The sequence below is a fragment of the Aspergillus sydowii genome (genome assembly GCF_001890705.1).
Source record: "Aspergillus sydowii CBS 593.65 unplaced genomic scaffold ASPSYscaffold_3, whole genome shotgun sequence".
Classification (NCBI taxonomy): Eukaryota; Fungi; Ascomycota; class Eurotiomycetes; order Eurotiales; family Aspergillaceae; genus Aspergillus; species Aspergillus sydowii.
The window spans coordinates 94,418-115,049 of NW_024467861.1; the positions used below are offsets into that span (position 1 = coordinate 94,418).

At 51.8% G+C, this 20,632-nt stretch overlaps 11 protein-coding genes across 11 annotated transcripts; 4 read left to right on the forward strand and 7 right to left on the reverse strand.

Moving 5' to 3' along the window:
• Positions 1-122: 122 nt before the first annotated feature.
• ASPSYDRAFT_172852 (SDR family NAD(P)-dependent oxidoreductase) lies at positions 123-1,167 on the reverse strand (the record flags this gene model as incomplete). Its single annotated transcript, XM_040843428.1, has 4 exons — positions 123-408; positions 468-729; positions 777-1,001; positions 1,059-1,167. 4 exons carry the CDS (start codon positions 1,165-1,167, stop codon positions 135-137), a joined length of 870 nt encoding a protein of 289 aa, XP_040704128.1. The 3' UTR covers positions 123-134.
• A 331-nt stretch (positions 1,168-1,498) lies between these two features.
• ASPSYDRAFT_28877 (acyl-CoA dehydrogenase family protein) lies at positions 1,499-3,105 on the forward strand (the record flags this gene model as incomplete). Its single annotated transcript, XM_040844571.1, has 7 exons — positions 1,499-1,678; positions 1,735-1,840; positions 1,897-1,922; positions 1,973-2,150; positions 2,213-2,446; positions 2,505-2,594; positions 2,651-3,105. The coding sequence occupies 7 exons, from the start codon at positions 1,499-1,501 to the stop codon at positions 3,103-3,105; spliced, it is 1,269 nt and encodes a 422-aa protein (XP_040704129.1).
• A 45-nt stretch (positions 3,106-3,150) lies between these two features.
• ASPSYDRAFT_147291 (uncharacterized protein) lies at positions 3,151-4,305 on the reverse strand (the record flags this gene model as incomplete). Its single annotated transcript, XM_040841702.1, has 1 exon — positions 3,151-4,305. The coding sequence occupies one exon, from the start codon at positions 4,303-4,305 to the stop codon at positions 3,151-3,153; it is 1,155 nt and encodes a 384-aa protein (XP_040704130.1).
• A 206-nt stretch (positions 4,306-4,511) lies between these two features.
• ASPSYDRAFT_147011 (fungal specific transcription factor domain-containing protein) lies at positions 4,512-6,957 on the reverse strand (the record flags this gene model as incomplete). The annotated part of the gene is made up of 3 exons (XM_040841674.1): positions 4,512-5,976; positions 6,024-6,820; positions 6,868-6,957. The coding sequence occupies 3 exons, from the start codon at positions 6,955-6,957 to the stop codon at positions 4,512-4,514; spliced, it is 2,352 nt and encodes a 783-aa protein (XP_040704131.1).
• A 370-nt stretch (positions 6,958-7,327) lies between these two features.
• ASPSYDRAFT_197607 (FAD-dependent oxidoreductase) lies at positions 7,328-9,213 on the forward strand. Its single transcript, XM_040843744.1, has 6 exons — positions 7,328-7,494; positions 7,541-7,698; positions 7,753-8,214; positions 8,279-8,402; positions 8,462-8,773; positions 8,826-9,213. The coding sequence occupies exons 1-6, from the start codon at positions 7,343-7,345 to the stop codon at positions 9,091-9,093; spliced, it is 1,476 nt and encodes a 491-aa protein (XP_040704132.1). The 5' UTR covers positions 7,328-7,342; the 3' UTR covers positions 9,094-9,213.
• Positions 9,214-9,775: 562 nt separating this feature from the next.
• ASPSYDRAFT_42049 (uncharacterized protein) lies at positions 9,776-11,447 on the reverse strand. The gene is made up of 3 exons (XM_040846394.1): positions 11,184-11,447; positions 10,494-11,130; positions 9,776-10,440 (listed from the first exon to the last, which is right to left on the reverse strand). Exons 1-3 carry the CDS (start codon positions 11,220-11,222, stop codon positions 9,896-9,898), a joined length of 1,221 nt encoding a protein of 406 aa, XP_040704133.1. The 5' UTR covers positions 11,223-11,447; the 3' UTR covers positions 9,776-9,895.
• A 586-nt stretch (positions 11,448-12,033) lies between these two features.
• On the forward strand, positions 12,034-12,315 carry ASPSYDRAFT_42050 (TMEM14 family protein). The gene is made up of 2 exons (XM_040846395.1): positions 12,034-12,091; positions 12,144-12,315. The coding sequence occupies exons 1-2, from the start codon at positions 12,055-12,057 to the stop codon at positions 12,263-12,265; spliced, it is 159 nt and encodes a 52-aa protein (XP_040704134.1). The 5' UTR covers positions 12,034-12,054; the 3' UTR covers positions 12,266-12,315.
• Positions 12,316-12,621: 306 nt separating this feature from the next.
• ASPSYDRAFT_146746 (putative dynamin family GTPase) lies at positions 12,622-14,955 on the reverse strand (the record flags this gene model as incomplete). The annotated part of the gene is made up of 5 exons (XM_040841650.1): positions 12,622-13,947; positions 14,004-14,136; positions 14,192-14,451; positions 14,520-14,792; positions 14,848-14,955. The coding sequence occupies 5 exons, from the start codon at positions 14,953-14,955 to the stop codon at positions 12,622-12,624; spliced, it is 2,100 nt and encodes a 699-aa protein (XP_040704135.1).
• Positions 14,956-15,532: 577 nt separating this feature from the next.
• On the forward strand, positions 15,533-16,901 carry ASPSYDRAFT_729245 (DUF3632 domain-containing protein). The gene is made up of 4 exons (XM_040850678.1): positions 15,533-15,801; positions 15,887-16,043; positions 16,103-16,259; positions 16,314-16,901. The coding sequence occupies exons 2-4, from the start codon at positions 16,020-16,022 to the stop codon at positions 16,817-16,819; spliced, it is 687 nt and encodes a 228-aa protein (XP_040704136.1). The 5' UTR covers positions 15,533-15,801; positions 15,887-16,019; the 3' UTR covers positions 16,820-16,901.
• Positions 16,902-16,977: 76 nt separating this feature from the next.
• ASPSYDRAFT_55937 (sugar porter family MFS transporter) lies at positions 16,978-18,740 on the reverse strand (the record flags this gene model as incomplete). The annotated part of the gene is made up of 4 exons (XM_040849116.1): positions 16,978-17,654; positions 17,707-18,037; positions 18,092-18,645; positions 18,707-18,740. 4 exons carry the CDS (start codon positions 18,738-18,740, stop codon positions 16,978-16,980), a joined length of 1,596 nt encoding a protein of 531 aa, XP_040704137.1.
• Positions 18,741-19,399: 659 nt separating this feature from the next.
• ASPSYDRAFT_28885 (uncharacterized protein) lies at positions 19,400-20,399 on the reverse strand (the record flags this gene model as incomplete). The annotated part of the gene is made up of 4 exons (XM_040844572.1): positions 19,400-19,607; positions 19,661-19,984; positions 20,036-20,113; positions 20,173-20,399. 4 exons carry the CDS (start codon positions 20,397-20,399, stop codon positions 19,400-19,402), a joined length of 837 nt encoding a protein of 278 aa, XP_040704138.1.
• Positions 20,400-20,632: the final 233 nt, after the last annotated feature.

The window sequence follows — 20,632 nt, forward strand, 5'->3', positions numbered from 1 at the left end:
GGGACGCGCCCCAACGCCACAGTGCGGGGTTCCGGTCTATAAATGCTGGCAAAAATGCACCGGTGTGGGGGAACCGGTCCCTGTTCCTACAGGCTCGCCTAAAAAGTATAAGTATTTTATCTGCGTTTGATTAATTACATAAATCGGCCCCCAGTGCACTCAATACAGGTGCCAGTCACATATGAGGACAGCGGACTGGCCAGGAAGAGCATCACCCGCGCAGCCTCGTTCGCCGACCCAGGGCGACCCAGCGGGATATCAGAAACATCTCGCCACTTTTTTGCATTTTCGGGGATCCCAAGTCTGATCGACTGGCCTCCTAGTGACATCGCCTGCGACTCGGTGGGCGGGCGCGTAATCCGCGTATCAATCCAGCCATAAGCCACTGCGTTGGCCCGCACATTGTACCTGCAAGCCATAATAGTCAGTATAAACATGAGCAGGCTGTATATACTGTTTTCACTCACCGGCCCCATTCGGATGCAATGGTCTTTGTGAGTCCGACGACTCCAGCCTTGGCTGTTGCGTAGTTTATCTGACCCATCGATCCATGCAAACCAGACGTGGAGGACACATTGACCACTGTTTTTGGCATCTCCCTGTTGGCCGGGTCCATCCAATGCCCTGATAACGCTCGAGTCATTCGGAAGGGCACGTAGTTGTGGATCTTCATGATGATATCGAACTTGTCCTCGCCCATCTTATGGATTGCACTATCGTGGCAAAATCCTTGAAAGGGTTAGCAACAACTGACTTCTGCTGAGTTGAAAGCATACCTGCGTTGTTTATGAGACAGTTGATTTTGCCCCATCGCCGCAACACACTGTCCACCAACCGTGGCGGAAACTCTTCATCGAGGGCGTTGCCAGGAAAGCTTTCTGCTTCCCCCTGAAACCCACGGAGCTCGTTTACCACGTCCTCTGCCTTGTCTTTATCCAAGTCGCTGATGGCAATCTTGGCTCCCTTCTTGGCTAACAGTACGGCTGCAGCCTTTCCGATACCTTTGCAGTAGAGCATTAGTATACGCAAGGGACAAACTCATTAAGAAAAAGGCGGACCTTGAGCGCCACCAGTGATGATAACTACCTGGCCATCTATGCGACTGGGGTCTGTGGCTGGATCACTAGGTTCCAAATGTTCATGGATTTGGCGCAGTCGTTCGCTCATGATGAAGGACGAAAGCTATGGACACTAAAGATCGGTAAAAGATTGTAAGAAATATAAAAAAATATATTCAATCCAATATGTACTCACATGAATCATATAATGTCATATAATGGCCATGATCCGATATTCTCGTCAATATTCCGAGGTTGGGCTTTCGTTCGGAATTTTGACTTGACCTCAAATATTCCGAACATCTCGGGGACTCGGTCAGGGCGGACTTCCCCGGATTTCTCTAGCTGCTTGGCTCTAATATTTATATTTCATATTTCTTTATCATAACGTATTGGATTATAATCGTTGTCAGCCTTCAATTTATTTGACTCTCACCAGCATGCCTTCAGCTCTCACCTCCGAAATTCCAGGTGCGGATCCTGCATGGCACCGCCAGGACGACCACCCATTCTATAAACCCAGTCATTACCGGCTTCAACATTTTGTCCGCGAGTACGTGGACAAATATATCGCTCCTAATGTCGAAGAATGGGAGAAAGCCGGTGAAATCCCCGTTGAGGTACGTGGATCCCAGTTTAATGCACGTCCCAAAGTCAGGGAACTCACAGTCTGCAGGCATTCAAGAGACATGCTTCGCTAGGATTTCTCGCCGCATCGGCATTTCCACTTCCTAAGGACTATATTTCTGGTGTTACTCTTCCAGCCGGTCTGAGCATGGACGGTGAGCACTGCCACATTGGGTAAGAAAAGACTTCACTACTAACGAATCGTATCTAGAATGGGATGAATTTCACGATGCCATCGTAAGTGGCCACTCTCATCATACTCACGTACCGGCTTTTGACAAAACCAGATCATCGACGAAATGGCTCGCTGTGGCTGCCTGGGCACAGTATGGGGCATAAACGGCGGCGCAAGTGTCGGCGGACCACCGATCGACCGGTATGGAACGCCAGAGCAGAAGCAGAAGTACCTGGCGCCTTTGGTACGAGGCGAGCAGAGGCATTGTTTGTGTGTTACTGAGCCAGCTAGTATGTTCCTTCCTACCCAGCTACGTCTACCTGTCGACACCACTCTAACTAAGCACTGCTAGTCGGGTCCGACGTCGCTGGGCTTACCACGACAGCGACTAAGTCCCCTGACGGAAAGTCCTACATCCTCAACGGGGAAAAGAAATGGGTAACTCAAGGCCGTTGGGCAGACGTTGGACTCATTGCAGCTCGAACGGGCCCGCCAACTGCAAAGGGAATCTCGGTTTTCATTGTGCCCCTGAACACGAAGGGGATTTCCAGGCGCAAGATGGAGAACTCGGGCGTGAGCTCTAGTGGTAAGACAGCGCTGTGTATACTCACATCCCCCAGTAACTAACTATGAGCTGTCAATAGGATCCACCTTCATGGAACTAGACGAAGTCGTCGTCCCAGCAGAGAACATGCTCGGAAATGAAAATCAGGGCTTCGAAATAATCATGTCAAGTATGCCACTCTGCCAGACCCATAGTGTTGAGCCACAACTAAGTAACTGTCCCTAGCATTCGCCCATGAACGCCTCTGGGTGGGAATAACAGCCCTCCGTCTTTCCCGCGTGGCATACGAAGACGCCTACCGCCAAGCCCTTAAACGCAAGACGTTCGGAAAGCCCCTATTCGAGAACCAAGTCATCCGGCAGAAGTTCTCCAAGATGGCGAACAGACTCGAACCAACCCAGGCGTACATGGAACAGCTAGTCTTCCGGTCTGTGCGGATGCCGGCGCTGGAGTTCTCGCCGCTGGCAGCTATGCTTAAGGTGCAGGCCGCGCATCATCTGGAGAAGGTATCGAGGGAAGCGCAGCAGGTGTTTGGGGGCCTTGGGTATTCGAGGGGTGGACAGGGATGGCGAGTCGAGCAGATCAGTCGGGATGTGAGGGTGCTTGTGGTTAGCGGTGGGAGTGAGGAGATTTTGTTGGATATGATCGCAAAGCAGCAGAAGCGTCTGGCGAACTTGTAAATAGCCATATTTTAGTTAAATTTGTTTCATTTCTTTTTAAATACATCATAACTGCGATGTCCGGGGTTGCAACCGCCGGACAACCATACCAACCGCTTCTTTAGCCTCTTCCCTACCTCTCCAGAAAGCAGGCAACGCCGTTGCAGCGGCGGCCAGTCTTTTTAAACCTGTCATACCACGAACTGCATGGTCATCTGGGACATGATCGCCCGGCTGGTTCAGAGTGTGGTTGAATACTTCTAGGGAAATCGGCCCTTTATACCCAGTTGCAAGAACCGCTGCGGCAACTAACTCCACAGGCATATATCCACCACGACTCTGCTCCAGTGGGAACAAACGATGTCCTCGAGACCAAGGCAGAAGGGCCGGTGTATCAGGCTCTGCTGGACGAATAATTGTGGGGTCGACGAGCTCTGCATCGCCGCACTGGAAGAAGAAGATGCGATCACCAGGAACGGTTGCAGCCAGCGACGCAAGAGACGCCGTGAGAACGTCGATAGATTCTTCGAGTGTCGAGAAAAACCGCCCATGTCCCGCTGGATTATGAGGATTTGCGAACTCCACCGCAAGCACGTTAAACGCGTCAACTATGAGACCGACGTTGGGCCGGTTCGCGAACCGCACTGCCTCCCACGATGATGACCAGGTATTTCGCGCTGCCCATGACAACCCCTCGTAGCCGATTTTCAGCATTCGACCCCCGTCGGCCCTTGCATACGCCGCCGCCATATCGCCAAGCTCAGCCAGATCCGTTGCGACCGTCTGCAAATCCGAGGTTACACCGCTGTCGGTACGGATGCTGGCACACATAAACACGAGATCCGTATCGAACGCACGCATAAACGGGAACCGCTTCGCCACGAGGTCCAGTGTTTCGCGGCGTTCTGCAGGATCCTTGATGCCCTCGATCTTCCGCAGTGGCTGTGTACAAGCGATGCGCATCCCGAGGGACTTGACGAGGTCGCCGAGTTTGCGGGCGACTTGCAAATTCATAGGAGTAGGCTCCCATAGCCGGTCGCCGGGCAGACCGTGTTCTTCGAGATACGCCGCCCAGCACTCGTCAAAGAGGTCGATCCATTTGTAGCCGGTCTTTGCGGCTGCTTCGAGACGCGGTTGTAGGCGGTGCTCCCTCCAGTTGCCGAGCGAGAGGGTGGCGATACCAAACTCATTGGAAACTGTAGATAATGACTGTTTTGACATGCTGTAATATAGTTTAGGTGATAATGCAGCGATGTGTGTGATATTAGATGTTTCCTGTCCGGGGAAGCGTTTAGCCAGACCCCGCGTTGCCACCGGCCGGTCTTTATTTTAATGCACCGGTTGCTCTTCTGAGGCCCACCGGATAAAGACAACATATCGCTTTAATAAATGCACTGATTCCGTCATATCCCGAAAAAGTCCTATTCTTAAAGCAAATCCCCAAACCCAGGCCCAAATATCTCGCGGAAGAAGTCTGCAAACCCATCACCCGCCACAGCAGTCTGATCGGATATTGCCGGCGTCAAAAATGGGTCCCAGTTCGAGACAAGTGGATTTCCCTGGCTCATTTCGGACGGCGCAGGTTGCCATTCAGTCAGTCTACGGCGAGCGGCATAATCCTGGCTCTGTGATGACTGCGGCTCCCCCCTGAAACCAACGGCTCTGGCACGGAGGATCATCATGAGATGTTGGCCCAACAGCGCCGCAATACCGAATCGATGCGGGGGAGTTGTGCCGGCACGCTGCAGCTGCAGGGCGACCTGACTTAATAGAGCAAGGAGTTCGACATCACTGCCTGCTCTGGGGCCATATAGGGCTGGAAATATTTTCAGTGTCAGAACAGCAGCATAGGATATCATAGCCCATGTAGGAGCCAGCATGCAGTACAGCGGCTCTCCTACAGTGGTCAAATCTCGCACGGCCGTCTCACAGCAGTTGACCGCACTTTCGAAGCAGTCTTGTCGGATGGCATCTAGGTTCTCCGCGCCGGAAATCGAGTCGCTTAATGCTAGTGACAGGGTCCAAAGACGGCCATGCTCGTATACATAGCGCAGAAACGTCATAGAGACTTGTTCAGGGGGTGAGGCGGACGCGATGTCTGCTGGCCTGGAGAGCCACGTATTGCACCAGTCATACAATGAATTATCGACCAGGTCTCGGACCCAATGAGCATCGGATTGTGCAAACTGTGCTTGATGTTTTAGCTCCGTCTGCAGCGACGCCAGAACCTTGCGTAGGATAATAAATGCACTTGTATATTTATCCGTCATGTCCGCTAGTGGGTGCAGCCACCAGACATCGATAGACCGAGTCAAGCTGGTCTCTGGAAAGCTCTGCATTCGGCCGCGTGCCGCGCTATTCGCCCTCTCCCACAGGAGGATTCTCAGCCAGGTTCTTTCGCGATTTCGAAGGATTCGCTCTTCGTAGACACTCCTCTCTGTCCAGGGTCCTTCTAGGGATTGCCGGCCTGCGCGTTCGGCCTGAGAGCATGGAGAGGGGAAGTTCTGATCCTGCTGCAAATGGGACGAACTGGAACAAGCACTTGGTCCGGCTTCTTGGTCCATTCCCAGGTCCGTCGCGACGCCTATTGCATATATTGTATACAGCCAGGATCGCTCCTCGGCCAGGGTTTTTGCCGGCGTAGCGGATAAGAGCGAAATATAATATCCCTGGACAATCTCGACCGACTTGTATCCGCAAGTATGTACGTATCTTGACAATTTATCCCCGTGCCTTCGTAGACGCTCCGCAATCGATGCTGAAGCAGGGTCAAATTGAGCGGTTAGGGCGAGGATCCAGGTAAACAAAAGTGAAGAAAGACTGCGGACAAATTCCGGCGTATGAAGCACTGGGTCAAGTATCCCGTTGATGGGGTGTAATCGCGCAAAATATCTAATCAGATTAGTCTCACCTGAAGGAGGAAAATGGTGGATACTTACATCGGGAATAAGTGGTGAGCATCTTCCATCGTAACAAGGCCCAGTTCGACCGGATCTAGGTCTGGACCAATGTCGCGCTGACGAACACCGGTCCGTTTAAAGTAGTCGAGGGCTTGGTGTCCGGCATCAGTGCTGTCTAGCAATGTATCCAGACCTTGGACGAGACTCGCTCGGTCTAATTGCAATCCCAGCGAAACATATCCAGGTCGATGCAGAAGACGATGCCCCTCAGTTTCTCCTTTTTGGCGATCAGATTGCCTTCTGGATGCTGGACTGGTCAAGGCATTCACTGATCCTGGACTCGTTTCCGTTGCTTGGGCGGCATCAGACGCGAACGCCAGAAGTGCCAGCGGGTTACTCATCGGTTCCGGCGCCGGCTCTACTTGAACTGCCACATCTTCCTGGTGGTCCGGTTGAATCACGGTCCCGGGAGTTCTCACTTCAGGCCCCAGAAACGGAGTCCCGGGGCCTGTCCGGGTTTCACCGGTCGCAGAAAACCTCGGAGGATCAGACGACTCATCGGCCAGGAAGGAGTCAAAAGCCAGGCTCTCGTCTGTCGGCAGCGAAACTGAATCATAAACCCCTTCAAGTCCATGTGAAAGGTTCGCCTTTTTCGCCTCCGCCTGCAGCTTCCGGTACGCCTTCTCGAGCCCGCGATAGCGCCCCAAAGCCCCTCGCCGCCTGCCCAGTGGTCGCGATTCGGGGATCTTGCACGGGCGATTAGTTCGTTTACACCGGTCGCATGGTTCGGATAGGGTATCCTCGTGGCCTTGCGGTGCAGTTCGCGTGCATTTCATCTGCATCGCCATTAGTGGAATTCTCGGTAGAGGGGGAAGACAGATACCTTGAGCTTCCGGCAGGCCTCGCAGGCAGGCGCGGCTGCTGGACGACCCTTCCCATGTGAGGACTCATCACGATATGCTGGAGATGACATTTTGTTGAGATGGTTTGTGAATGACAGAGTGGAGATTCAGTGGAAATGCGGGGATGCTTCAACTTGCTGCCTGAGGCAGCCCACTACCACCCAGCTAATACAGTGAGCTACAGTGAGTTACTCGGTGAGGCCAAGAAGCATGCAGGGGTTGTACTGTAGATACGCGTAGCTCTTTCTCTGTCAGAGCAGTTTGAAATGACACTGCATAAACCCCCATACACGCCCCGCAGCATCGTAGCAGGTCCACCCGGCGAATTTATTTAGACACCGGCTGGGTGCTCTCCGTTTACTCGTACGACGACTATATTTTTGCCGAATCCCACTCAATATTGATCAGGATTTTTAGGTGGTGCCTTGACTTGAAGTCAACCAATTTCAGCTCGCGATGCAATCAATCGAGGTCGACGTGCTAGTATGCGGCGGAGGAATGTCGGGCATGGCGTGTGCCTCCTTCGCCGCACAATCCGGAGCAAGAGTGTTGGTGGTCGAGAAGCAGAGTGCTGTAGGCGGATCGTCCAACTACTCTGCCGGCATGTTGTATGTTGCATTACAATTTTTCCCCTATATTTACTGACAATTACAGCTGGGGTCCTCAGACATACGGGAAACTAAGGTCCTGGGTGCCTGACGGAGATCCAGAACTGCAGCGCGCATGGTTAGACGACTACCTATCAGCCGTGCAATGGATGCGTGAGAACCAGGTACCTACAGCTCCTCGCTTCGACGGAATCATGACAATCGGTACAAGCTATTCCACCGCGACACTTAACAAATTTACTAATACAAGTTCCACAGGAATTGGTTTCCCGATCAAGATCCCACACCTCCACAGCCTCCATCGAAGCCGGGTCGAGTCGAGCAAGACCGGATCGGAGATCTGGACAAACACGGCGGTCACCCAACTTCTCCAAGAGCATCCCGGCGTGCAGGGATCTCGGATCAAGGGTGCCATCGTTCGTCGCGAATCGTCCAATGGCCAGCCAGCCTCGTACTACAGTGTCACAGCTCGGACAGTCGTACTGGCCACCGGAGGTTTCCAGGGCTCATCTAGTCTAACAGCACAGTACCTAGGGCAGGGTGCGGACAACATCTTCGTGCGATCTAACAAGGGTTCTGTGGGAAATGGTCTGAATCTGGCTGTTGGAGTTGGTGCGGCGACAAGTCAAGGCATGAATACTTACTATGGGCACCTTATGGCTGCACCTCTACGCGCGGACCAGGTAGATCCCAAGGACTATCTTCCTCTGGCGCAGTATCGTGAGTCCTACCAACACCGAACCTTTCATCCTCAATTATTTAACATGTACTCTACCCGTCCCAGAGAGTAAATACTGCCTGCTGCTGAACGAATCCGGGCGTCGATTCGCGGACGAGACCACTGGCGATGAGATCATCAACCAGTACCTCGCAAAACAGGAGAAGCGACGCGGATTCTTGATATTCAAGTTTGTCTCCCACATTCCTATATTCCAGATCTGCTTTTTGACACTGTACACCCTGGTAGTGAGAAAACCCGCCTGCAGCACTGCATATCCGCCTTATTTCCCAACGCTGGTGACATTGATCGCCTGCAAAAGGCTCGCGAGCATGGATGCAATGTCGGCACTGCATCGACACTGAGTGAACTGGTCCAAGTACTCACAGGATGGGGGGTGGATGGCGTCAACGCTAGGCGAACGATCCAGGAGTACGACAGGGTAGTCCGACAAAACGAGCCTGGACTGGGGCTCGACGCCCCGGTTGGGAGAGGCGGAGCACCTCCCACCGCGTTAGTAGAAGGCGAAGGCCCATTCCACGCAATAGAAGTTCAGCCATCGTAAGGACAGCAATCCTGCTATGTTTCTACCACAATACTAACGATATTCCAGTATCACATTCACATATGGTGGAATAAAGATCGACAAAGAGGGTCATGCCTTGACTGCGGACAACAATCGAATTCCTGGCCTCCTGGTCGCAGGCGTCGACGCTGGTGGGTTCAGTAACTTAGGGTACGCAGGCGGACTGGCACTTGCCTTTGTGACTGGTTTCTGGGCCGCGAAGGAGGCTGCAAGAGAACTGAAGCTCCCTTTGCCAAAGCTCCCGCCGGCGGATCCGAGGGATGGTGAGGATATGCTGGTAAAGGGGCGACTGTGATGCAGTCCATAATAGTCAATGTCGATGAGCACTCACCGTGGCCAGTCTCTTTGGTAGCAAGAAATCGGGCCAGGTAATTGATAAGGGTACCTTGAATAGAAATTACGAACACAGTTTCCGATGTCCGTTGGCACGTCTATTGATTATTAACAGTACACTCCTATATTACCTCCAGAGAGCCGTCAACGAGATGTTATGGATCAGTTCCACTCAGTGTCGGCTCTTTCACGTACCTAAGGTGAGCCGACCAGGATAATGAAGCGATGCTTTCTTCATTGATTGTTTGCCACCCTTTCACGGGCTGCGAGCCTCCTGCGGGAAGTTCATCACAGCGCGAGATGAGTGCTAACCAGGCAAGATCCGCTCAAGAAGACAACCAGACGAAAATAGTATATGCCGACGTGGTTGGGGTGTCGGATTCTTAAAAGCCCTGCCCAAACAACACACCACCTCCAGAGGTATGTCGCTTGCGTATAGGAAGTGACTCCCTCAAATGTGAGTTGTGGAGAAATAGACTATTGCGCTGCCCATTGTAGGTGGAAGGTCGGGTGTAGACAAGGCAATACATTTAGGTCTATTACAGCTACAAGTCAAATTTACCCTTGGCCGTCCTCGTGGGTTAACAAGACGGTCATCACCATATAGAGAGGGTTGACCGGGGGTATTAGGTTAGATGGAAACGAGCGTGCATTTCAAAGCGCGAACGAATAATCAGGAAACTAAATGAGTGGAAGGACTCCGTCCATTTCGAGAACATGCGCAAAGCTACACATTCTGAACCGGAAAGAGGCCAGATAGGCATTCACACCCTGGGCTTCTTTGCTGGCCGTTCTTTGCTCGGGGGGCTTTCCTCAATCAAAGCCTTTGCCTTGTATACCAACTCGATATCCTTCTCGTACTCCGGACAGTTGACTGTTCTGAACACATACGGGCAGGTTATCCCAAGGACCCGGTGTCCATCAAGTCCGCTTTTCGCCTCACGAAGACGCGGAGAGCAAAATGGCAGTGCCTGGAATGTGTCGGACGAGCCTTCAAACCGATCACCAAGATCGCTGAGAGTTTTGAAGCCCAAAACCGGGATCTGCGCAAGCATATCTACAGCGGATCGGGAGATGTGCTGTAGTACCCAGACAAGGTTGCCCTCTCGTTGATCGGTATCCTCGGTGGGCTTCAGGAGACTAACAAAAGTGTCATTTTTAAGTAAGTTTCTCGCTAGGGCTTTGCATTTCGCGTTCCGGTGGGCTTGGATTGCCTTGCCAAAAGTGAAGTCCTTGGTCTGTCCCATTCGCGTTGAGTTGCAAAGACGGCTTGTTACGGATCGCCAGACCTGGGAATATTGATTGTCGACTTTTCAAGCACTGTTAGCATGGGCAGCAACCGAAAACAGAAAGTTGACGAACCCTGCTGAAATCTTTCGTGCAGCTTGCCCAGTTTCTCTCCCAACGGGGATACGCCATCCCAGGTCACGTCTTCGTAGTTGTCATCGACCTGAGCGCTCTCATCAACGTACCAGAATGGACTTCGAAAAAAGGTATCAATGACTGTTTTGTTCAGGAATGCCTCGGTCAGGGTCATGAGGAATCGGGATTGCATCTCAGGGTGAAGGCGGGCATGGATGCTATCAAAGTCCTCCTGTATAATATACCCATCCAAGGACGCTAGCACCTGCTGCTTCTGCTTCTTGGTTAGGGCCGTAATATCACTACCCGCCCATAATACACTCCAGTTCCAAGTCTCATACAGAGTAGTTCGAAATTCTCTCGGGAAGTGTGAAGCTAGAACAATATCCCACTCCATAAAATCTCCTTTGAGATATTCGGCAGCTCTCATGGTATTGCGAGCAAATATTTCGAGGTCCTTTACTCGAGCTTTGAGGTGTTTCACTTGATCCTCCAGGCTCATTTCATCGTCCCAGATGTAATTCAAGATACCGTACTTGCCGTGTGGATCATCCTCAGTTTCTTGCTCAAGGACGGCGGCGACTTGTGCGGATGCATTATCTTTCGCTCGCTGTCTTTTCCCAAGTGTGAGGTTTGGCTGAGGAAGATTAGAAGCTATACAACTGAAAATATATGAGTAGTAAATCGCACCTTCTCAACCTCTGGTGACTCTGTTCTAGGTGGCTCCATCGTTCTTCGCGGTGATGGGTTCAGGGCTGCCCAAGACAGAACGAAACAGGGAAGTTACTTGATAAATGGAAATGTCACTTCCTAAGTCGAATGGAGGGATCCAGCTGGAATGGAATGCTTTGCCAGACGTCGGTATGAGTTGTGAGTTCTCATGCATTAGGAGGCACCCACCTGTGACTTGGCTTTTGCCACCAAGGATATGGAAAAACGAAAAGGCCAGAAGAGGGTATGAGGAGGAAGGGTGTCTGAGCAGACCAGGACAATGAAGCGATCCTTTCTTTGTTGTGGACCAAGGGGATGCAGCAAGTAAGCCCTACTTCTTTGTTCGCTGTCGTATCGACCAAAATAAACCCAACATTTTCATGGTATTCTGCCATTTCACCTCGGCTCTACCGGTTTTCTCGTTGCTCCTAACCAATTTGGATGTACATCTGTGAAATCCTCGTTGGTTATATATTTTTTCCTCTCAATTCCGCCTCCTTCCCATTATGAGGTGGTTACCACTTTATATATTGGCTTGTATATGTGTTGCTACAGGAAGCCACACTGCAGTTAAGAATATTGAGGTCATCTCATTGGCAGCACCCTACTGTAAAGATGACATTCATGAAATCCAAACCCATCAAGCTCGCAGTTATAGTCCCAGTCGCAGCTGCCTCAGGCGAGAGCCGATGACTCAACGCCTTTTCCACGCTAGTCTCGATACAGTCGGACATCCGGGATCCCGTGGATATTACTAATCAGCGTTGGCTGTTTATCGAAACATCGAAAACATCAGCGGATAGTGACACCATCTCATCCCACTCTTTCCGCTCAATCCACCTCTGCAACAATGGCCGAACACCCATCCTTCACTCTCTCTGCTCTCCGTAAGTTATCTTGCCAATATATTATTTACGGCCGTCGCTGATCGCCGGAAAGTCTCCGCTGGCGGAGTCGCCGGATACTTGAAGACGCGCTCCACGCCTTCTCTAGTAGCTGGTCTTGGGCTGGGCGTTTCATATGCCGTCTCTGGTAATTATTTTCACCTTATTGCTAGTTAAACCTCTACTGACAGGATTTAGGCTACCTGCTCAAGCAAAACAAGGACTACGGCGCCGAGCTTGCCCTTGGAAACAGCCTGCTTTTGCTCGGCTCCGGAGTCGCGCGGAGTATCAAGACGAAGGCAAAGGCGCCGGTTCCACTTGGACTTGCGGCCGCTGGTTTGCTGGCCTCCTTCTACTATCAGAAGAAGGTTCGAGAGTTCCGCTACGGTGTTTAGTTATAGGGCCACTGTTCTGGCTTTATGTGTACGATTACTTTGTATCCAGTGTACCATATCTCCTCTTTAATCACTTGACTCTGTTACGCTGTATCTTGATTCTCTGTCTTCACTGCGTGGCCTCACATGCGAGAAACGTTAAAGCACACTAAGCTGTTCCCAGCGATCAAGCGCCTTTCGGTACCGGTCCCTCGTCATCTCCAACCTCTGGCGTGTGGATGCATCCGCGCTATCCTCACCCGCAATGCGGTTAAGCTCGTCATTATCCAACTGTGTGAACGTCTCAGCGCAGATAGCTCGCAGCGGACATTTCGGGCCTAGTACATGTCGCTCAATGACCTGCATCGCCACGTTGTCGATAAACCGGAACACTGCGATCTCGTAATAACTCTCGAGCTTGGCCCTGGTTTGGAGAATATTGTTCAGCAAGTTGGGGAGGTAGCTGACTTCCGGAGAATCTCCTTCGGCCCTTGCTCCACGGCCCGCGTTGAATATACGATTCCTCTGCCGATCCGCATATCCTAGGCTTGTTTCCAGAAAAGGGTGCCCGGTGAACAATGGCCTGACCTGGTTGTCCTGAATCAGCTCGTGGAGTGCATGATCGGAATCCTTATTCCAATCCTCCAGTTGGCCTCCGATGAACCGACTGACTTCAAATCGCACTCGACTGTTTGGGATAGCCAGTTTCAGGAGGACATCATAGCATTCTTTGGCTCGCTGCTTTGCATCCTCCACCATGGCCCTTGCGAAGCGTTCCCAGTGCGCGGACATTTTCCGGAATACCTTCTCCTCCACATCTGGATGGACGCTACCAGGTAAACTCGTCCCCCGACTGACCATAGCCTCCTCGTAAATGGCACCGTATATTCCCGGCTCCCGTTTGATTCGGTCCTCCCATGCTACCGGGCCGGTGCTGGAAGCACGAAGGTCGTTCAACTCGGACTCATACCCGCCAAAACTCACTTGAATCTCCTGCGTAGGGTAAACCGCGGCCGAGAATGCCTCCAACCGTTTTTGCACCATATAACGCAAGCGTACTTTGGGATCTTCCGAAGGGATATCCTGATACTGGCCACGCAGCGACGCCTCAGCCATGTGCTGCATTTTATCGCAGAACTTGTGAACGAAGTACCGCTGTGCACGAGGGCTGGTCCTCGCCTCGCCTATTCTTTTCAGCTCTGCCTCACAGTCACGGAGCTTTTGGCGAATCTCGATTATTATCTCAGGCATCCCCTTCTGCAGGAGTGTGCGGCGCTCCCTATCTACGTAGCTCATGAGGGCCTTTATTCCGAAACGCTCTTTTGGCACGTCCTGCCACGCAGGCTGGGCGAACTCACGCTCCTCTGCCTGGTCGCGTTCTGCATCGCTGATATGAGGCTCGATTGGCCTTCTGTTCCTCAGGCCAAACCAGCCATGGTTGAGGTGAGGCACGGTCGGAAGATCATTCTGCAGTAAAGATACCATCTGCTCTTTTATCAGCACCGGAGGTAGTATACCAACTTCAATGGACGAGCCCTTACCCACTGGCCAGCTCCCTCTTCTCTCTTATCGCACTTGTTCAAAACACCTATCGCCCGGTTCTGGATCCCTGGGATGCTTTCAATAATCTCTAAGCTTTTGGAGCGCTCCACGTCGGAGTCGTCAAGAATTACTCTAGATAAAGGTTAAGTGTGAATACCAAAGGAAGGGCGATGATGGCGTTACTCACAGAACAATATTCCGCTCATTGTTAAGGTGTCTTCGGACTATACTCTCTGCAATGGCCGATTTCGTGGCCGGGGCGACTCCATCGGCCCCTGCAATCTCTTCCCTCCGCGATCCTCCACGCTTAACAAGCCCTGGGAGATCCACAATGGACCAATGCATCTCATCCGGTCCCGATCGCTCAATGCGAAGCGTCGCGTCGCACAGTGGTGGAGCGGTGGCTCTCCCATTTAGCTGCTCCTTTCCAAACATGCATTCGGTCCCCTAGCTACATTAGAAGCGCAAGGAAACAAACAAAACAAGGAGAAATCCACTCATGCCAGAAAACATACCTTGTCTATCATCTCCTTCATAGTCTCCTTGGTCAAAGCCTGCTTCTCGATACAGAAGTCTTTGATACGTCCCAGCATGGCATTATCACCTTCAGCCAGCGGGCCGGGGGTGATTGTTGCCTTGACACGGGACGTTTTTGACCCTGTGGTCTGTCTGAAAGAGACCTGTATCGGAAAGCGAGTGCAGGTGCTTTCATCTACTGGAAACGAGATCTCGGTGATGGCCTGCAGGACGGAGCTCTTTCCGGCGCTTTGATCGCCAACCACGACAAGCTACGCAGAATTAGCTGCCGTATTTACACTGCATAAGCCAGCATCGCAAGTATACCTCTGGTAGTTCAACGGTGCTGCTTAGCCCAAGCGCATGGAGCTCATCGATGAAGGCGAGCTGCTCGGAGCTTTCGACGCCAACGAAGTGTCGGATTCTCTGCCCCATGTCGAACCAGGGTAGTGATGATGTTTAGTGTGCGGTGTATGCCTATCTGTAGTAAAGAAAACGAGGACTCAGAACTCCTTAAACGTCCCTTGGTCGCCTTTAAATTAGCACCTCGGGACCCAGCCAGCAGGCGTGCTTTGACGACCCCTCCCACGCCCGGCGCTAGATAATGCATTGTGAACAGCGGGTCGCACGAGAATTACTGATCTCTATGCCGCAGTCACCTTGCATACGTACTTGTGTAGTCCAAACTGGAATTATGGGCCCCACGACTCCCTGCTGGCAAATCAGGATCCGGCATGCGAGGAGTCGCATTGCCGGCCCGCCCCGGCATCCTGGACTGCGTAAGTGGTCTGATATACAACGTGGGGGCTAATTTAAGCGATCATATTCAGGGGGCATCAATGGCCCATGCTGCCACGATCATCATGAATCCGGAACTTGGTCGTTTTTTTCGTGCTATGTTATTTTTATGTGTTCCCAGATGAGGACTCCGGAGGTTCCAAAGCTGATAGAATTGTCAAGAACACCGTAGCCAACGAAGAAAAACAGCAAAATAAGCAGAATTAGCAGAGTGAAACAAGGAAGTCAACTGGAGGGTGTGGGCCTTCCTGTTGGAATGCATATTCAGTATCATGCTGGTTATTGATAGCATATAACATTTGTGACTGGAATTCCACCGCTTTGAATGCTTTTGACAGCCATCGCTACCTCAGAAAGGTCAATGTGTTGTCTACCAGGCATCACCTTGCATTAGGGCCTCAATTCACCGCGTATACAAACCCAATTCAATATTTGCAATTTGCCGCCCGTCAACAGTATGACCCATATCACGTGGCTTGCCTGGTACTTGGTCATGAATCCTTCGGCCTCCATTCTCTGACACGTTCTTTTCGCTTTCACCCGCTGACAAGGAATGATGAAACTACAGGTCCTGGACCAGAACCCCCCCTCCTTTGCCGGAGCAGTCGTTGAAATCCTAAACTCGGCCCTCCCCCAAGCCAGCACATTTTCACCTCCCCACGCAGCCAAATCGCTAAACGAGCTGTCTCGGCCGTTTTTGGATGCGAGTAACGCAGAAAGCCAATGCAATGCAGCCGGATTCCTCTGGTGGTTCTGGCAACTAATTCACGATCTTTCTCGGCAGATTCCCCACGACAGTCTGGAGCAGGATCGCCTGGTAGCTATTATAAAGGAGCTGCGAGATCTCCCATCCAAGACTATCATTCTCGACGGATGGGGGCCGGCACAGGTGTGGGCGGGCTTACCACTGTTCGGGAGTACATTAAGAGAAGAATGGGATAGTGTGTTTTCGCACCTACGGTGCTACCATTCAACTACTAATTTACTCTATACAGGCGATGGCGCAGCGCCGATGGATTCCGATCTGAAGCAGCGGTTTCTGAATCTACATTCCTACGCTGCACGGATCGCCGGTCTCGGTCTCGTCCCGCTCGAGTGCTACGCAATCTGGGCATTAACAGATGCCCTAGAGGGCGTGATGACGCCCATCCGAGGCGCGCCAGATGAAGTAAACCCCAACCCGGCTGCAGTCGAAGATCTACCATTTAAAGTTGCAGCTGCTGCTGAGTGGATCTTCCATGCCGGGCATGTGCTTTATGCCCGTGATGAGGAGGTCTATGGAACTGCCGGAGGCCCATTATGGAGGCTGGATAAGGCGGAGGCAAGGAGATTGAGACGGAAGTACAGGGGTACGCAGGGACTGTGTCCCGCGCGATGGACGCTGTGGAAACAGCGGTTTTCTGTTATTAGGGATAGTCGCGAAGTTGACCAGGGGACGCGAATAGTGGCAGGACGGGCATACGGGTCTATGGAAATAGTCGAGAGTGCAGAGTGGAAATAGAAGCCGCCACAGGATACTGTTCATGGCATGAGCAATGAAAGAGGAACCCCGCTGCCCATTTCGATTCTTCCAGGTGAAACTGTACTACCAAGCTACAAGTATTTCGGATCACAAGATGGTAGAGCTTATGTATGACCAACGCTACAAGAACTGAAACGTCACGCCCCAGTACCAGACACAGAGTTGTCGGTCCAGATTCCCAATGCAATGTCAGCTTCAATCCGAGAACGCTGAGCCTGTTCCTCGGCCCCAATATTATCGTTGAAAACATAGTCCATCTCTTCCAGCGTCCGCCCATTAGTCTCGGGCACAAAAAACCACGACCAAATGAGCGACAAAGTACAGAACACACAGAAGAAGACATACGTCCCATAGCCAGTGTTCTGAACGAGCGGGGGGGTTATCAGTCCAATAATGAAGTTGTTGAGCCAGTTCGACATGGTCGAATATGCGACGCCCTTTGCTCGGAGAGAGGAAGGGAATATTTCAGCAGGCATCGCCCATGGGATAGGGCCCCAGGTTGCGCCGTAGGTCAGCATAAAGAAGCAGAGGAACGCAACGCAGGTCCATGCTTCAGCTGTATGGCTCGGCCAGCTATCTTTGAATTGGCTCATGAGAACAGCGATTATAAGATGGGAAATGATCATGCATGTTGCTCCTCCAAAGAGGAGAGGTCGACGACCGAATCGGTCCATACCCCATAATGACCAGAAGCAGGCGACCATTTGACAGATATTGACGACGCCGGACATGTTCAGCTGCATTTCATAGTCCAGGCCCATGCCTTCGAAGAGGCTCGGGGAGTAATAAATGAGTGCATTGACGCCCCCGAATTCTGTCAAGCTATCAGTTACTTTCCTTTTCATATCGAGGAGAATGGAACGTACGTTGAAAAAACATCAGTCCAATACCAACATGAGTCCGCTTCAGGCAGCCTTTGCGGAAGCAGTCCAGGTAGCTCCAGACATGCAACATGATGCGACTGAAGATGCTTCCGTTCTGGAGCCTTGGATGCCGCTCTGCACTGGCCTGTTTGCAATAGGCAACTTCTGGTCGGATCTCGATCCATTCTCGCAGGACTCTCGCATCAGACTCATCCACTCCACGCAGCTTGCAGAGGGCCTTCAGCGCTGCTTCATCACGCCCCCTTCCAGCCAGCCAGCGAGGGGAATATGGAAGAAACGGAACCCCAAGACCTAAAATAACAGCAGGAACAATCTGTTTGACCGATATAAGCTGGGGGTGCAGCAAATGATGAATTGATAAGCATACCTGAATCAAGAATGGAAGACGCCATGACCATTCACCAGCGATGAAGCGCGTTCCATAGGTTGTATAAAAGGCAGCCACAATTGCACTGACGATGGATAACTCCTGCATCACCAACAGTGTACCACGGATCTCAGGCGGTGCAATCTCTGAAATATAAAGAGGAGCTACCATGGCCAGCATGCCAACCCCAACACCACCAACGAACCGGGCACCCAGCAACATCTCAAAGCTCATCGCCCCAGTTTGCAGGGCCGATCCAAACAAGAAGATCAATACCGCCGCCATGATGGACCACTTCCTCGATATCTTATCCGCAATCCACCCCTGATTCATTGCGCCAATGAAGGCACCAAGCTCGATCATGGCCGTTAACAGCCCTTTCTGAAACCCGGCGCCAGGAGCGTTTGGTGCCACCTCCGGGAACATTTCCAGGAACTGGTCCATGGTCAGCGTGACCGAAACGACGCCTTGGTCGTAGCCGAACATTGCACCACCAAGGGTCGCGAAGGCGGCGCACGCGGTCACGTATTTGTTCCTGAAGGCACCGTTGAAGCCTTTTATCAAAGTCAGCACCTGTGCATTATCGATACAGGAGCCATGGCATGAATTACATACCGCTCGGCCCGTACGGCTCCCTTGCATTTTCCATCAGGACATTCCCGCTTGCAGGAGAGATTTCTCCGTGCTTGCTACACTCAACGTGCTCCGAATCGGTAGGGGGCTTCTCCATAATAATGGCGTTGATGGCTTGAGGCGAGGGGAGAGATTGAGAGGGTAGGTCCAATAAACAACGACAGAAACGTAGAATGCAGACGCAGATTGGCACCTGATAATGCACCAAGTTAGGACGGCCGTGGTGAGGATTATATCGGAGGGCCTGGAGTCTGCTTAGGGCTTCCGTCCACGGATAACCCCGTCTCACTCCGCCACCCCCACAAGTCGACGATCTCGGAGATGCAACGATGGCTTCCCCATGGGCCTGCAGGTGCGCTATTTTCGGCCGGCTTTGCCCCCGTGCTCGGGCACTAATTCCGGGTAGCCAATGGAAGTACGTGGTCAGCCCCTAAACAACGTTTAGGCTTCGGATCTTAGGCGTTGGTGGTGGGAGTTCCAAGGTTCAGCCTGGGCGCGGACATAGGCCTCCGAACTTCCAATCAAGTCTCAAGGAGCTACCGTATCGTCGGCAGATGTTGGTCAATTTGGAGCGATCTTGCAGAACTACGTATACTACACTGGGCTTCGTTACTGGCTAATCGTGGTTTCAGTATTCCGACGGGAGCATTCCATTATTCTAAACGATAAAGGTAGCTACATCAATCGTCCAGCGTGGATCCCACCAGTAATCAAAAGATCGTCCGACGTATGATAAGCACTTGCATCCGACAGAAGATACACAATGGGAACCTTGAGGTCTGTCCTGTCGCCCATTCTACGCATGGGAGGCTCGTTGTTCATGATATCCCCCAACCATGGGAAGCGACGGCACTGGTCCAGAGTCATATCCGTAGCCATATACCTTGAATCCAGTTAGTGCATATTAGTAGAGAAATTATTGTTTCGTCCACTCACCCTGGAGAGACACTGTTCACACGGATATTCTTAGCCGCCAGTTCAACGCCCAGGGACTTCGCGAGTGCTACAACAGCGCCCTTGCTTGAACAATAATCACTCGTCGCCTGACCCTTGCTCGCGACGTAGGCTGCAATTGACGCGATGAATACAATCGAGCCCTTGCATCCAGAGTGCGGCGAGGGATCCTGTTTATCCATCTGCGCAGCTGCAAGCTGAGCCGCGTAGTATGTGCCGAGTATATTGACGTTGAATGAGCGTGCAACCGATTCAGGCGGGCGTTCGAGGAAGGGTTGGTCCACGCATATACCAGCTGCGGTAACTCTGAGAGATATAAGTATACTTCACCCCTGTGGAGCTTATTGAGGAGCATACAAGCCATGAATTCCACCAAAGTCCCTCACAATCTCATCGAATGTGCCCTTAAGAAGAGCGAAGTTTGTAACGTCGCTCCTGGTTGTTACAGTAACTCAGTATAAATATACTATAAGCCCGAAACATGTAGTACGTACTTGTAAAGCTTCACCTTGACGCCGTAATCCTTTTCCAATTTGTAGTAGTGCTCGTGCGGCGTGTCAATGTAGTCGATAACAGCAACATTGCCCCCAGCCTCCGCGATTGCAAACGCAAAAGACAGTCCAAGACCACGACCACCGCCGGTCACAACTAACGTTCGGCCTTTTAAAGAGAGAAGGTCGTGGATCGTTCTGTTGAGGAAAGAATCGGTGTTTTGCGACATAACGGGCTGGCAGTGTGTGTATACGAAATCCTAGGGGAGATGCAATCAGGCAAATGGCCAAAGCTTCTGTGATATTTCAAATGAGATACTCAACCGTTAATACATGCGGATATGATTTTAGTCCCCCGCTGCCTATAGCCGTACGGAATCCTGTCACCGCGGGCATATTCCCGGCTCAACAGTCGGAGGTATGGAAACACGGACTTTGGATGTTTACACCGGAATTAGAACCG